General features: G+C 45.0%; 1 protein-coding gene across 1 annotated transcript in view; it reads left to right on the top strand.

Moving 5' to 3' along the window:
- LOC138468444 (NXPE family member 1-like) overlaps positions 1–13,549 on the top strand; it is a 515,510-nt gene that overhangs the window by 398,103 nt on the left and 103,858 nt on the right. Inside the window, exon 5 of the mRNA XM_069608996.1 lies at positions 12,790–12,851. Coding sequence (XP_069465097.1) covers positions 12,790–12,851 — 62 coding nt within the window. The remainder of the gene's footprint in view (positions 1–12,789; positions 12,852–13,549) is intronic.

Raw genomic sequence — 13,549 nt, 5'->3', positions numbered from 1 at the left:
TATGGCAACATTTATACAGAGGCTGCCATTTTAGATGTGCCGACGTGGGAAGCGAGGGAAAGGGGGCTCTGACTAGGAGCGTTTGCATGGGGTAGCGGATGTCCAAAAAACCATGTTGTTAGGAAACGGGTTTCTATGTCAACAGGCACGCTGAGCTCGAATAGTGGTCTCAGGCGGCAAAATCACTCACATAATGAGGTGGCTATCCCATGTGATAAGGCTGCATAAATTGGGGCACTCTGAAGATTGTGTAGCCAAACCTACAAAACGGGCAGAAAATTACATAACCCTGGAAATTAGCACACTCGGTGCTGCTGTAAAGTCTGGCGATGAGTAAAAAAGAGTGATGTGGTGTAGTACATGTAGATGTCTTACTGTATGACTCTCCCTAAGAAAGTGCAATTGTTGATCAATACATCTGTACACATATCTGATGGGGAGATCCAACATCGGGCTCTGGATGCGAGGTGTAATGAAGTATACAGCGATCTTGCATAGTACATAATTGTAGGAGGTGGTTGTAACTATCCTATTGTGTTCAACTGTGTTCACGGGGTAAGTTCACGGGGTAAGTGGATATCACTGACCCACTTGGATCCATCCCCCCAGGAGGAACCTGGTTGTACATATATGGTATAATTTACTTACATGTACAGTGAAGATACAACATTGTAGGCATGATTCAAAAATACAGATAATATGGTAATGCATATCAAAGTCTGTAAACACGGATGATTTAATAAAGTCCAGGCAACCTGTTGCATTGAATAGAGAGGTCAACAACAAATGTCACTATGGACTCACATTGTGAATAATTGTCGGAAATTTTGTTGGAAATCCTGCTAAAATGCAGATTATAGAGAGCGCAACTGAAAGAAGCGCTATAACATCCGTGATCCGCTGATTCGTATTGTTTGTACCTTGATAATTGAGTCTCCTGCACCTCTGCAGCATTAATTGTGCACCACGAGGCAGGCCACTCCAAGATGGCCGCCCCCCACCAGATGCACACAGTTGGTGCCTGATCCCAACCGAAGCAGCCAACCAGACACCCGATTGGTTACCGAGTGCAATTTATGCACCTATTAGGAACCGGCAGGCGTAAGCCGGCCCACAATCACGAAGGCCCAGGAACTAAGGCCATTTCCAGACCAAGCCTGTTCACGCCGTTAGCCAGGGACCCTGGTCAAAATTGCCCACAGCCCCATCCTGAGGACATACTACTACTGCGCACACTTCAGGTACTCTTAAAGTCCTCCACCAATCTATTCTATTTGTTACGGCGATCCATTAACTTTGTAAGCCATTTCCTACCTGCTAATCACCATTAGCTGCCCTCTGCCAGCAGTACCCTGCCTCTGGCACCATCTGCTCTCGCTAGGCGGCTCACGCGCGCTAAGAAAACACAAAGCGCACAAAATGAACAACGCATCTGTCTATTTTGGCTCTGTTTACCTTGTATCCATGCATATTACCGTCCTGTGTTATACCATCATTGCCTCTATTACCATGTATTTGTACTTTTGCACAATGTGGGTATAACCCCACGCCCTTCCCTATAGCAAACGGTTGCATTAATAGCAGCCCAGACCACCATCACTCACCGTGCCCAAAAGAAATATGTTCACAAACTGCATGCCCTTTTGCCTTCTGTAATCGAACCTATCCCGTGAGAGGAATTTCTAGCAATTGTACATCCTAGTGTACTCTACAGTACTGCACAGAGAGACCCATTCTCATAAGGCCCTAACACGCCATATGATTGCACTTTATAGCCTAGCTAGGCACAAATTGTCTGGCCTTACCTAGGAATAACGAGTCTCAGACCAGCTGATCCACCCTTACTCAAGGTCACTCCCGTAGTGTAAAATGTGTTAATCATGCCCTGATCCGATTATTGATGCTTCCTCCACTTTATGTTAAATTCATTGCTTTCACCAAATGTGTGTATAACTGCTCTGCCTGATGATTATATTAGAAATGTTCCCACAGCGTGCAAAGTGACCCCCTTCCCTATTAGATCTGCTCCACCAACCTCGATTCTATACCCAGACAATACAGCACTGCGTCCTCACACCAGCCCTAACAAAGGACCACCGCCATTGTGCAGGGCCCCTCAGGGTCATCACCACCAGTATCCCCACACCACACCTTCCCAAATGCAAACCCACGCAGCACGACCCACGGGTAACCATCACTCCCAGACCCCCAAACCACCACACAAAAGAGATAGCCACACATCTAGGAAAGCCACAGTCCTGTGCTACGCCATCCCCTCCATCTTCAGTTTTCTCATCCCATTACTCATCAGAACCACCTCCCTTCAAATCATGCCCACCAACACCATCAACCCCAAATCTGCCACCAACATTTGGACTCTCCAAACACACACCCTCCTTCCCAACATAACCTGTACCAAAGGCACTTACATATTGTACAAGACATGCCTAGTCCGGCTCCCTTGCCCTAGATATCACCCCCTGCCCTGCCCAACACCCTTCCTCCCTAAACAACCAGCATTTCCAACCACATACCAAACCCCGGACAAAACCCGACCCATCCTCGGCGACACCCGACGCACATGATTAGCATCAAGAACCACACACACTATCAACCAAACACGATCCACCACCATATTCAAACGAAGCTCCAGACTCTCAGGACGCACCCATCTCCAGCCCCTCCCCATCAACAACCCTCACCCCCACACATTCTCACTACCGCCATGACGCCCATAATTTACGAAGCCCTGAAAACTGCTCCCACACAAAACTGCAAAATAACCAGTCCACAAGTCCACCTGACCCAACCCCTCATCGACATCAACATAAAACAACCCCTGCTAGGAGCCCTACTAAATGCAAGATCCCTTGGAGCACATGCGATTGAAATACATGACTCCATGCTAGACTTCAAACTAGATTTCCTGGCACTCACGGAAACCTGGCTGCATGCTGCATCAGGCCCTCAGTTCACATTAGCCATCCTAACCGACCGTACCCCCCTCAGAGCTGACCGTACCGATACCATAGGTGGTGGAGTAGCCATCATCCATAAAACCACACCACCTTTTAGGGAATGTAAACTAGAAACACTCAGTGGCTATGAAATTCTCTCCCTCAAACTAGCCGCCAACCATCAAGAAACCATTAATTTCCTTATAGCTTACTGAACACCCAGCGCCCCAAGCAAGCCAGAATTAGACCTACCTCTTCTTATCACTCCCTTACTGAAACCCAAAACAAAATACATTGTCTAGGAGACTTTAACCTAGGTTATGATGATCCCGCAGATAGCAAAGCTGCAGCCTGCAAAAAGGCATTCTAGGAGATGCAATTCTCCCAAATAGTCAACGCCCCCACTCATTCCAAAGGAAGTATTCTAGATGGGATACTCACTCTTAATACCACAGTAACCATATCAGACATCCTCCAACTACACTGGACCAACCACTGCCTAATCAAATTCACAATAAAGATAGATACTGACCACAAAACCGCAGGTTGCAAATTACTAGCCATACAGGTAAGAAATATGCGTAAGCTCACCTTAGAAAATTTAAACCAAGTACTTAACAAACTAATTAACGCCAAACCTCAGGCCAATACCACCCCAGACAGTATTGCTAAACACTGTCACCAATGCTTAAAATCTGCAGTTGATGAAGTAGCACAGCTCAAAGCCAAAGTGCCCAAAATTAAACGCAGCACCCCTTGGTTTAATAATGAACTCATAGAACTTAGAAGAGAAAAAAGAGATTTAGAATACATAACTAGAAAAAATAACTCACCCGACCTACAAACCAAACTACAAAAACTAGCCAAAGCTAGTGGACAAACTCAGTGGACTTTCCCACAAAGCTGCATCACTCAATGGCCGCATAGCAGCCGCAGCCTCCAACACTAAAGAATTATTTACTTTTATCGAAGAACTAGAAGCACCCATTCTCCCCTCCAACCCTATAGCACCAAGCAAAGCCTGGTGTACCACTATTCAGGATGCCCTATCCTTCAAAGTGACCACTCTCCAAAATAAAAAAGCCTCACAAAAGGACCTAGTAGATCTTACCACCACGCCCCCCACCCTTTGACTATCACCACCAGCTCTGACGTATTGGAATTCCACTTTACACAAGTCACCGCTGAGCAAGTCCTTAAAACAACAGCCTCCCTCAAGCCCTCGAACTGCAAAGGTGACAGCACCCCAGCCAAGGTAGTCAAAGAATGCGCCACCATATTAGCTCCCACCATCACCAATTTCGTGAAATAATCCTTCACTTTCAGCGAAATACCAGTCTCCATTAAGGCAGCTTGGGTCACACCACTAGTGAAAAAACCCTCCCTATACACTACGGTCCCTACTAACTGCAGGCCCATAACAACAGTACCTTTCCTCCTATAAATCATTGACAAAATAGCTTATACCCAAATACAACACCACTGTGAACAGAATCACTTACTAGGGGAAACACAATCAGGTTTCCGCCCCAACCACAGTACAGAGACCGCCCTTCTAGATCTCAAAAACCAGATGGATGCCATCAGGGACGCCGACAAGCTATGTATCCTCTTACTATTAGACCTATCAGTGGCTTTCGACTTGGTTGACCATGACAAACTCTGCCACACTCTATCCACTAAATTCCACTTCTCCCATAAGGCCACCACTTGGATAAAATCCTTTCTGTCTGACCACACCTCAAGAGTATCCATAGTGGAAGTTGCAACAGAACCCATCCCTGTGCCACTATGTGTACCACAAGGATCCTACCTCTCCCCCACCCTATACAATGCTTACACTAAGTTACTCTTCACAGCATTAGATGCCATGGGCGTAATCTACACAAACTTCGCTGATGACACACAGATCCTCATCCCCATCACAGGTAACCTGGATCAAGACACGGCCACCATTAACACAATTTACTCACACATCCAAAGCTGGAAGGCATATAACAGCCTCTGTCTTAACAGAGACAAAACTGAGATTCTCATAGTTGGCTCCCCCAACAAACTCAGCAAACTCCACCCAGACTACACTTCCATAATGATTGACGGCACACCCATCAACATCTCCCACAAAGTCAAAACACTTGGAGTATACCTCGATTCGAATCTCACCATGAACAATCATATTAGCGCCCTTGCTTCCTGAACAGCCCACACTGCCAAACTCATTACACTTAGCAGGCCTCTCCTATCTCCTGACAAATGCTTGACACTTGTAGATCCCCCATCCTAACAAAAATAGATTACTGAAACATTTTACTGATAGGCACCTCCAAAAAGAAATCTAACTAAACTTCAGCTCCTACAAAATAAAGCCCTCAGAGCAGCTCTGGGCATCAAAAGAAGAGAACACATCTCACAACACAGAAGAGATGCTCACTGGCTCCCAGTGCAGTCCAGAATCCTCCATAAAACCCTCACCATCACACACAAATGCCTATCAGACACGGCCCCTACCTACCTCAACAATTGCATTGCACACAAAACCACATCGAGATCCCTTAGATCCAATGCAAATATTCAACTGCACATTCCCCGCCTCACCACCACAAGAGCAGGTAATTGTAGCTTCACCATCACAGCCCCCCGCATCTGGAACGCTCTCCCATCCCACCTATCCAACGAAACATTGCTACCCAAGTTCAAAAAACAACTCAAAACCTGGTTGTTCAACAAGTACTAATACTCTCTCAAACACTTCTTACCCTAGACGGAAAAAAACTAGCAAAACTAGATCATTGCTATGGTATATAATAGACTATACGCCTGTTATACTGCTGCAATTAAAATGTATGTAACCCAGTCCTGATAACTAAGATATGTACTCATCTATCAACAGAGATGTATGTAACCTTAACTTGCTAACGAAGATATATGTAATTACGCCGTGATACCCAAGGGTTTGGGCGTATATCCAAATGCAATAAATAAAAATAAATAAATCAATAAATTGGTCAGCTGGAGTGGTTCACATACAATGTTTCCACTCTACAGTACCCATTTCTGTTCCAATCTTGTCAGAGTCTTGTCTATGTCACCCCCTCTTGTAGTGGAAGATAACTCCAGTAGCACAAACCACTTCAGATCCTTGTTGGTGTGGTTTTTCTGGTTGTAGTGGTCAACAAGGGATTTGTCAGGGACTTTATTCTTGATGCACAATCTGTGCTCGGATACCGTGGTTTTTATGGCCCACATGGTCTTACCAATGTAGAGTAGGCCACAGGGACATTCAATGACATACACGACCTGCTTGGTGTTACAGTTGGTGTGATCGTTAAGAGTCCATGAAATGGTGTTGTGTTAGAAAATATTTTTGGTTTCGGTGAATTGGCACGCTAGGCATTGTCCACATCGGTAGTGGCCTTTTACAGGAGGCAAGTCCCAAAGTGTGGAATGAGGTATGGCTGGTTCGATGAAGGTATGTACAAGAGAGTCCTTCAAGTTCTGTTTTTTCTTAAAGACGAAAAGTGGTGTTTTGTTGAGGGTACCTGTATTCTTTATGAGGTGCCAGTGATTTCTGGTATTGCGTATGAGATTACTCAGTGGGCTATAGGTTGTCACGCAGACCAATCTGTCTAAGTTCTTTTTGGGTTTTTTGGTGAGGCAGATGGTCCTGTCAGTGTTGGCTGCTCGTTTATGGGCATTTCTCACTGCCTTTCTGGGATATCCTCTTTCAAGCAGTCGTTTCTTGAGGTCAAGAGCATGTTTGTTGTAATTTGTAGTGTCGGTACAATTCCTCCACACCCTTAAGAATTGGCCATAGGGTAAATTGTATTGAGTCCTCCTGGGTAGTAACTCCCGAAATGTAAGAAAGTATTTTGGTCTGTTGGTTTATGTTATAATTCTGTGTTCAAGACATCAGCTGATCTGTAAATGTGTAAATCCAAGAAATCAATGCAATGGAAATCCCACTGCATTGTGAACCGTATATGTTGCTTGCATTGATTAAGCCATAGTAGAAAGGAGGACAGTTCTTGTTGATTGCCATGCCATATGAGGAAAACATCATCTATATATCTTTTCTATACAATGATGTTGTTTCTGTATGGATTTTGTTGAGCTGTGATGTAGTCGATCTTGTATTTGGCCATATATAGATTGGCAATGTCGGGGGCAAAGGTTGCCCCCATACTCACTCCCTTGGTTTGTTTATGAAGTTGTTTACGAAACAGGAAGATGTTTTCAGACATAGCTAGTCTAATACGTTCAAGTATGAAGATGGTGGGAGTGGATGTGGTATTACTCCTTTGGTCAAGGAATATCTTGAAAGCTTCTAGGCCTTCGCGTTGCGGTATGGAGGTATAAAGGGCCTCAACGTCCATGGTGACCAAAATGTAGTCATGTTGCATGTTGCATGGTGATGACGAGATCCCACCAAAAATCTGCAGGATGAAATAATGAGCCTCACAAGACATGCCCATGAACAAACATGGATATGCGATGAAGAGTACACTTTTTTTAACAAAATACATCCAAGTACTCCTGCCTTTTACATCCTACCCAAAATACATAAGGTTGCAGCCAAACCACCCGGCAGAACAATTGTATCAGCTTGTGACTCAGTGTTGGACCCTCTGTCCTTATACACTGATTTTTTCTTAAAACCCTTCGTGAACCAGATGGCATCTTACCTGAAGGACAGTACCAATTCTATCCTCATGTTGAGCAACATCACCATGCAACATGACTACATTTTAGTCACCATGCCCTTGTATTTTCCTCTTTTTCTCATCTTATCTTGGTACCAGTGTTCAGATATTCCACTGCTCTCCCACTCTATGTCGCTTGTATCTCTCGCCCCTGTATTTTCCTCTTTTTCTCATCTAGTCTTGGTTCAGGTTTTCAGGTATTCCCCTGTGCCCCCACACTCTGCCTCTTCTATCTCCTGGCCCCTGTCGTTCCCTCTGTTTCTCATCTTATTTCATGTTTTCAGGTACTCCCCCCTCTGCTCCTTCACCCTCTGTCTCTTCTATCACCTGGCTCCTGTAATTGTCTCTTTTTTCTGATCTTGTCTTGGTTCAGGAGTTCAGGTATTACTCTGTATAGTATTACTCTCTATAGTATGCCAGAGGAACAGGGGATTGCACCACATAATCACAGTTTAGCAGGGGTCCCAACTCCCATCAAACCCTCCCCTGGCAATGGAGGACTCAGCAATGGGGCAAGTTAGAACTGTCCTTTATTTTTCCAAACAGTCCGGGATCATACAGGAAATAACAGAATCTCTGTCAATCACAGCTCCTGAGCCTGTGGTCACAAGCTTTTATCCCACAGGGTAGTCACAATTCCCAACCCTTCCCAAAAAACCTAAAAACCAAACCCATTGGGTAGCTCGGGTAATAACACCTATAGAAATCCCCTATATGAGTTGTTAGATTGTTGTTCCCATGTCAGGTGGGTTCCCCTGAGACCTCCCCAAAAACAATCTATTACATTGTTGCTGTGTCACAGGACTACCATTGGGCCTTGCATCCTCACACGCCACCCCAGGATTTGAGCATCGTGATTGGCTGGAGCTGGTCCCCCCGTGCCTCGGACCCTGTTCTGTTGACAGCTCTCTGTGTACCTTTTCAATGTAATGAGAAAGACTGTTGTCACTGATATAGTCACAAGCCTGGGAGAGGGCCTGCAGGTTGCAATGTTTGGTGGATAACACATGTATCATTCCTTTCTGTTTTGCTGGAAACGACTCCACTTCTCAACTGGAGTATAAGGCCAATGTTCGGCTGGGCTGAGTCATGTGGGTGAGGACCACAAAAACAGAGCTCTACGGTCTGTAATTAGTGAGGATTTTATTCCGTTATTTTTCCGGTGGCTCCCTGGCACCGGGAGCCAGGAATTTCCCCCACCCTTGTCTATGGCTGTGAGCACTGGCCCTGGGTTTCGTGCTGCAGAGTCTGCATCTCTTCTTCCATATTCTGAGGCCTGTGGCTTCATGTGAATTCACTACAGTCATTCTATGGTCTCCCTATATATTGTACTATTGTCTTTAGATGTTAGTAGTCCTCGAGCCCTTCTGGGTTCCTTATACATCCCTTTAGCTCCATATGGTTAGTTGCAATAAAGCAGTTGCAAGCTTCCTCTGGGTTACCTTTGCTTTCTTGCATTTCTGCCTTTAGCTAGCGAGAAGGAAAGAATTTGGTTATCCAGTTTTTCCTTTGAAAGTTTTGCAACAAATTGTTTTTCATCGAATGTATGTGTGTGTGAGATAAAGGGTTAATTTTGTTTGGGGAGGGTTTTTAACGGTAAAAATATTTACTAAAAATGCATTCGCTGGAAAAAAATTTGTTACAAAACTTTTGATGCATTTTGATTTCGTGGTAACATTTTGGATGGAAAGACCATAAACCAGAATTCTGACAGTATGTGTATGTATCTGTCTTCTAGCTACAGATCGGTGTGTGTATGTTCTTCATGTATGCATGTGTGTCTAACGCTGCTATGCCTTGTTGTCACTAATGACGTCAGCACGGCTGGACATTTATCATTAATCAACCTGGTCCAGTGATGATGCACTTGTATCAGCGAAGACATCAGCTGGATAGGATTTGAACGGTTGTCTAAGAGAATATCTGCTCACATATGTGGAATACACTGCCCCTCCCCCCCGGTGGTTGGCCAAACGTCAACTGGCATCTCTGGGTTGTCATCCTTCAGGCTGACATACAGATAGAGGGCGTGAAGGCCATCCTGGGGACCCTCTCTTCACCTCCCACTCCTTCACCCTTTGTCTCTTCTATACCCTCACCCTGTCTTTCCCTCATTGTTCTCATCTTATCTTGGTTCAGGTGTTCAGGTATTCCACAGCTCCCCAACCCGCTGCCTCTTCTATCTGCTGCCCCTGTATTTCCCTCTCATCTTATCTTGGTTCAGGTGCACGGGTATTCCCCCTGTCTCCCCACCCTCTGCCTCTTCTATCACCTGCCCCTCTGTTTCCCTCTTTTTCTCATCTTATCTTGGTTCAGGTGTACAGGTTTACCTGTCCCCCCACCCTCTGCCCCTTCTATCACCTGCCCCTGTGTTTCCCTTTTTTTCTCCTCTTAGTTCAGATGTACTGGTATTCCCCTGTCCCCCCACCCTCTGCCTCTTCTATCACCTGCCCCTGTGTTTCCCTCTTGTTCTCATCATATCTTGGTTCAGGTGTACAGGATCCCCTGTCCCCCACCCTCTGCCTCTTCTATCACCTGCCCCTGTGTGTCCCTTTTTTTCTCCTCTTAACTTGGTTCAGGTGTACAGGTTCCCCTGTCCCCCTTCCCTCTGCCTCTTCTATCACCTGCCCCTGTGTTTCCCTCGTTTTTCTCATCTTATCTTGGTTCAGGAGTTCAGGTATTCCTCTGTTCCCCCCACCCTCTGCCTCTTCTATCACCTGTCCCTGGGTTTCCCTAGTTTTTCTCATCTTATCTTGGTTCAGGATTTCAGGTATTCCTCTGTTCCCCCCACCCTCTGCCTCTTCTATCACCTGCCCCTGTGTTTCCCTCTTTTTTCTCATCTTATCTTGGTTCAGGTGTTCAAGTATTCCCCTGTTCCTTCATCCTCTGCCTCTTCTATCACCTGCCCCTGTGTTTCCCTTTTGTTCTCATCTTATCTTGGTTCAGGTGTACAGGTTCCCCTGTCACTCCACCCTCTGCCTCTTCTATCACCTGCCCCTGTGTTTCCCTCTTTATTCTCATCTTATCTTGGTCAGGTGTTCAGGTATTCCCCTGTTCCTTCACCCTCTGCCTCTTCTATCTCCTGCCCCTGTGTTTCCCTCTTTTTTCTCATCTTATCTTGGTTCAGGAGTTCAGGTATTCCCCTGTCCCCCTACCCTCTGCCCCTTCTTTCACCTGCCCCTGTGTTTCCCTCTTTTTCTCATCTTATCTTGGTTCAGGTGTACAGGTCACCCTGTCCCCCCACCCTCTACCTCTTCTATCACCTGCCCCTGTGTTTCCCTCTTGTTAACATCTTATCCTGGTTCAAGTGTACATGATCCCCTGTCCCCCCACCCCTTGCCTCTTCTATCAGCTGCCCCTGTGTTTCCCTCGTTTTTCCCATCTTATCTTGGTTCAGGTGTACAGGTCCCCCTGTCCCCCCACCCTCTGCCTCTTCTATCACCTGCCCATGGGTCGACCCTCTTGTTCTCATCTTATCTTGGTCCAGCTGTACAGGTTCCCCTGTCCCCCACCCTCTGCCTCTTCTATCACCTGCCCCTGTGTTTCCCTCTTTATTCTCATCTTATCTTGGTCAGGTGTTCAGGTATTCCCCCTGTCCCCCCACCCTCTGCCTCTTCTATCACCTGCCTCTGTGATTCCCTCTTTTTCTCATCTTATCTTGGTTCAGGTGTACAGGTATTCCCCTGTTCCCCCACCCTCTGCCTCTTCTATCACCTGCCCCTGTGTTTCCCTTTTTTCCTCATTTTATCTTGGTTCAGGTGTACAGGTATTCCCCTGTCCCCCGACCCTCTGCCTCTTCTATCACCTGGCCCTGTGTTTCCCTCGTTTTTCTCATCTTATTTAGGTTCAGGTGTTCAGGTATTCCACAGCTCCCCAACCCTTTGTCTCTTCTATCACCTGCCCCTGTGATTCCCTCTTGTTCTCATCTTATCTTATCTTGGATCAGGTTTTCATGTATTCCCCTGTTCCCACACCCTCTGCCTCTTCTATCAGCTGCCCCTGTGTTTCCCTCGTTTTTCTCATCTTATCTTGGTTCAGGTGTACAGGTCCCCCTGACCCCCCACCCTCTGCCTCTTCTATCACCTGCCCCTGGGTTTCCCTCTTGTTCTCATCCTATCTTGGTTCAGCTGTACAGGTTCCCCTGTCCCCCACCCTCTGCCTCTTCTATCACCTGCCCCTGTGTTTCCCTCGTTTTTCTCATCTTATCTTGGTTCAGGTGCACAGGTATTCCCCTGTTCCTTCACCCTCTGCCTCTTCTATCATCTGCCCTGTGTTTCCCTCGTTTTTCTCATCTTATTTAGGTTCAGGTGTTCAGGTATTCCACAGCTCCCCAACCCTTTGTCTCTTCTATCACCTGCCCCTGTGATTCCCTCTTGTTCTCATCTTATCTTATCTTGGATCAGGTTTTCATGTATTCCCCTGTTCCCACACCCTCTGCCTCTTCTATCTGCTGCCCCTGTATTTCCCTTTTTTCCTCATCTTATCTTGGCTCAGGAGTTCAGGTATCCCCCCGGTCTGTCACCCTTTGTCTCTTCCATGTTATGATTTCTATATTTGTCTCTTTTTCCCATCTGTGTTTTCACAGCCATAGGACTGACCACCCTCAATGGTCACCTAGTCTCTTAGATCAGTCTGCCAATGTCTAAACATGCCAGAATATGATGTAATGATGCAATGTAATGTATACATGTATAAATATGTAACCAACTTGTAACTTCTACATGTCCTTGAAGCTTTGTAAACATGTAACCATATTCTTAAGTAAATCGTAGCGCCTTGTTGCCTTTGGGCTTTGCGCGCTTTACAAATAAATAAATAACATAACATAAATCAATGTGTCTCTTCTCTCTCATTGTGTCTATTGTCTTATCTCCTTTGTCTGATATTTCCCATAGTTCCCTCTCCCAGTTTGTTCCTCATGTTTCCCGTACCCCTTTCTTCTTCAATCTCCATCTTCTTGGATATTGGTTACTCTCCAGAGTACAGTGGATCTTGTGAGTAACTTTCCTGGAGTAGACTGCAGTGACACTGTCAACTTGCACAGGTTGTCCGGATGCATTTCCAGTTATTTGTTCTATAATTTGAAATGCTTTCCAGATAAATCATTCCTTGTTTTTCTCCTTGATTTCCAGTTCACTTATCCGAGCAGCGATCCCCCATGGTTTGCCAGATCTTGATGTGATCTCCTGCACCAGTAAGTCTTTCATTTGGTATTAGTTTTGTTATAGTTGATGTGAATCTCAGAAAGTGATGTCACTTCCTGTGTGGAAGGAGGGGGTGATAGTCCTCCACTGCTACACTACACAATTGCCTTGGAAACCTTCAAAGGTCACTTCCCCTGTACAGCCCTTTTTTAAATGTGTCAATAAATTAATACTCAGATCTTTCAGAGTGTCTTTAATATTTGAAAATTCAATTTTGACATAGTTTTACATATTGTAAAACATATCTTTGCTAATTAAACCCTGTTAATTATAAGAGTCATCCCCTGTAAGCATTTATACCATGGAAAATGTTGTTTATAGTTATACAGAAACCATTGACTTTTGTGACAAACCTACAAAAAAAACTCAACATATATGTCTAAATGGCATTCAAGGTACATTCTTTCACCTCAGTACAAGGATAGAAAACACATATTAATCGTTTTATTTAAAGATTTCTATGGCTCATTCAATTTGAAGTCTGAAATGTCTGTCTCGATGCATTTTGGATCTTTCGATTCTTCTTCATCTCTATACACTGTTAAAAATGATAATTACAAAACATTATTTTTCTTTTCTATATTACTTTGGTAAAGATATTCTGTTGTCTCTTTACTTCTTTTTACTTTACTACTCACACGATGCATATAGTATCAGCCGTAGACTAATTCTTTACTACTCACACGAT

This window comes from Ambystoma mexicanum, chromosome 4q (assembly GCF_040938575.1).
Source record: "Ambystoma mexicanum isolate Mex_15411 chromosome 4q, UKY_AmexF1_1, whole genome shotgun sequence".
Lineage (NCBI taxonomy): Eukaryota > Metazoa > Chordata > Amphibia > Caudata > Ambystomatidae > Ambystoma > Ambystoma mexicanum.
This window is presented reverse-complemented; position numbering and strand designations above follow the sequence as displayed.